This window comes from Pan troglodytes, chromosome 4, assembly GCF_028858775.2.
Source record: "Pan troglodytes isolate AG18354 chromosome 4, NHGRI_mPanTro3-v2.0_pri, whole genome shotgun sequence".
NCBI classification, from domain to species: Eukaryota; Metazoa; Chordata; class Mammalia; order Primates; family Hominidae; genus Pan; species Pan troglodytes.
In genome coordinates, this window is record NC_072402.2 from 49048150 (window position 1) to 49051880 (window position 3731).

General features: G+C 30.6%; 1 protein-coding gene across 1 annotated transcript in view; it reads left to right on the forward strand.

The window, feature by feature from the left end:
- The window catches only part of TRIM23 (tripartite motif containing 23), a 40189-nt gene extending 38593 nt beyond the window's left edge, over positions 1–1596 (forward strand). The window contains exon 15 of the mRNA XM_063811177.1: positions 982–1596. Coding sequence (XP_063667247.1) covers positions 982–985 — 4 coding nt within the window. The 3' untranslated portion in view covers positions 986–1596. The remainder of the gene's footprint in view (positions 1–981) is intronic.
- The last annotated feature ends 2135 nt before the right edge of the window (positions 1597–3731 follow it).

Consider the following 3731-nt stretch of genomic DNA (forward strand, 5'->3'; position numbering starts at 1 on the left):
CAAACTACATATTTGGATAATAGGATTACTTTATGTTTATGTTCAGAGTTAACAGAACACCTTTAATGCTAAGAACTATAAGGTACAGAAAACTAATACTTTATATAGTGTTTTATTAACTTTCTCCTACAGCATTTTGTATAAAACACAATGAGGGAGTGAAATGTTACCCAATTAGGCTTGTCAGGTTAGTAATAAACTGAACAGTAATAAAACTGTGGAAGTAATTGGATCTGAATTTATGAAAGACCCATTTCCAGGACTGAACCTAGGTCAGAGCTCTAAATTGGTCCTTCTATTTTTCAACAAATTTAAAGTAATATTTCTTTCTAATATAATATTGCATCCTTTGTGGGAATGACTGTAGGTAAAATGTAGTAAGTTACGCAGAACCAGGGTTGGCTTTATTTAAAAGCTAGTGACCTAAATAGAAAGCAAACTTCAAGAGAAGTTGTAAGTACAGTGGCAAATGCTTATTACTTACTTCAAACTGTTTCCCAAAATAAGTGCATTTATTTTGACAATAAAACTTAAGGCTCTTCATGAGAAGGCCTTGAAAAGTTACTCTAGAGGAAAAATGTCTAAAGAAAAAAAAAATTCAAAAAGTTTACATTAATTATTCAGTGTTGTGAGTAAATAAAAATGTGTGCTCTTTACTGTTTTTCATTTTTAAAGAATACTCTATTATTATGGAAGCACGATTTATTTAAATAGGTACATTGAGACTTTGTGTTTTTTTTAATGTTCTGATACATTAGGATGAAGTTAAATCTTAAATCTTGTTAGTTGAATTGTAAGGACAGTGATGTCTGGTAACAAGATGTGACTTTTTGGTAGCACTGTTGTGGTTCATTCTTTTCAAATCTATTTTTGTTTAAAAACAATATAACTTTTAGAAAACAAAGCATTAAAAAAAAGCCTATCAGTATTATGGGCAATATGTAAATAAATAAATGTAATATTTCATCCTTTATTTTTCAGGTAAAAGGTCATGCTGTTACAGGTGTAGTTTGTGTGCATAAATAATACTTCCGAATTAAATTATTTAATATTTGACTGATTTCAATAACTGTGAAAAATAAAAAAGGTGTTGTATTGCTTGTGAGAACTTGAACTGTTTACTAGTTAATTGAAGAAAAAGTGTAACACTAAGGTGAACTTGCTTCCCTTTTCACTAATTTTGCTAAACTTTGTAATGCACATTCTTAGCATATAACTGAACACAATTTAAAAATTGTGCCTGATTATAATGTATGTATAATGGTAGGTGTTTGTGTGTGATTCATTTTTAAAGAAATATTTTTCTCAAGCTCCTGTTACTATTTGTGGTTGTATTATTTCACTAATCATTAGTTAAGACTGTGCTAGTCTTCCCTGGGAAACTAAGAAGAGAGCTTTTTTATATACAGTATATTAGAATTTTCCTAGTAGCTGAATTTCTGTATTAGGTCTAAATATTACTGTATGTTATATAAAGCAGGTATGTCAAGTGTATAGCCGTAGTCTATAATTCAGGAATGCTTTATAACCATCAGAAGCCATTATTTGCACTACATATATGATAAGTATAGACAGCAATAAAATGTTAAGATCATTTTTAAGAAGTCCCATCATTATTCTTGAAAGTCTCTTTCTTGAACCATCTACCTAATATTATTGCTAGTCGTAACCAATTTAAGAAGTCATTATTTGTGCTGTGGTTAGGAGAGAAAATAAAACAAAATGGGTATGGGTTGGCATGCCTGTCAAATTTGAGATGTAGTTTATTTGATACAGCAAAATTTTAGAAATAACGTTTTGAATTTGCAACATAGGCCACATTTACTGATGAGAACAGATACTAAACTTGATCTTAACTACACCTGATCTTAGCCAAAAGGCCGAGAAGTGATGTGCAGGCCACATTTAAATAAGTAATATAACCATAGTGTTTTGAAGGCGGAGCTAAAGTTTTACATTGAACAAAGTGAAACTTCGTTACTGCCTTTTAAATTTTAAATGTAAACTTGTTTCATAAGAAAACATAGTATTTTAAATGAGCATTTTAGAAAATGGCTTGCAAAACTTAGTGGTAGCTCATGAACTAATACTGCTAAGAGAAAGGCTTTTTATGTAACACTGGGATACTTCTCAATTGGCAAAGTGGTAACAAAGAAGAAGACAGCTGTATTCTTCCCTAAAAGAATAAAGGATGAAAAGGACTAATGAATAAGAATGAAATTATATCCTGATAACTTAAAACATGCTTTTAAAAAGACATGGGCAAAGTATGTTTTTAGGTCTGCCGATTAAGTTTTTGATATTAATCGAAAAATTCATTAGTCAAATATGGTTTTCAAAGCAAAATAATTGTATTTGTTGGGGAATGAGGCATCATCACCACTTGGTGGCAATATTACCAAAAATTTAGATTAAATTTTTAGGAATGAATAAAGCTAGGTAGGTAAGACTAAACAACTAAAATTAGAAACAGTAAATGTCACATTGAAAAGTCATTTTCATGTCTAACTTTAAGTTCTACTTTTAAAAAGGAGCATACATTACAGGAGCACAATCTGGCATAATCTCTTATCTATCTCACAACTTTGTAGCACGAAATAAAGAATCCTGCTGATCAATAGAAGGAAAAGTTTAAGCCGATTTAAAACTTAAGAATATAAATTCCCTACACAGGTCTGTTGAGAATGTTCTTCCTGTAAGTTTCTGAAAGAGTCTTTCTTTCTGGAAACGAAGCAGTGAGTCTTAATAGTTATGAAGTTAGTTATAAGTGTAAGTGAAGAAGATCAATATAAGAATTTGTGCTCATATTGTTTTACTGCTCCAATGTCTACTAATCTCTCCATTGTTAGATACCAAAATTTTTATGTATACTTCTTAATGGTATATTTTCTAAAGATATACTATAACTTGAGGACAGAAAAAATTGTTTACCTGTGTTAGAAAAATAATCTGAAAGAGTAAATCAACCTGCATATAATAAACTAAGGACTCAGGTATTCACTTATTCTGAATCTTTCATTTGAAAGAATATTTCATAATTATTAAGGAATATAACACTTTGACCAAAGTAACTTCCTGTTTATTGAGGCTTTACTCACCACTACTTACTAAACAATTATCAAAAGACTAAAATATTTGGCATTGAAACCTTGTAAAACAAAGGAAATGACATATAATATCAGATCCTAGTATTTTTTTCTTATAGGAGGGATCTGCACTCCTCTAAACATAAGGGCGGAATATCTGGCATGTATTCAAAAAGTAAAGCACAGTTGTGTACCACTGTCATTATTTAATAGAGTTGTCATCGCACGGGATACCTTCTAAGACCTCCAGTGGATGCCTGAAACTTCAGATGATACTAAACCCCATATATATTGTTTTTTCATATATATATATCTCTATGATAAAGTTTAATTTATAAATTAGGCACAGTAAGAGATTAACAACAATAAAATAGAACAACTATAGCAGTATACTGTAATAAAAGTTAGTGAATGTGGTCTTGCTGTCTGAAAATATCTCACTGTATTGTACTCACCTATTTTTGGATCATGGTTGACAGTAGAAAGAAAACCATGGGAAAGGGGGTGGAGGAGAGTACTGTAATTATTTAATATTTAATTTGAGGCTGATTAGAAATTACCTATAATGAGTGCTGTTTGCCTGAGTTTAGTCCATTTCAATTTATCACCTCCCAGGATTAGAAATATTGCGAGAAAAGTCAAAGG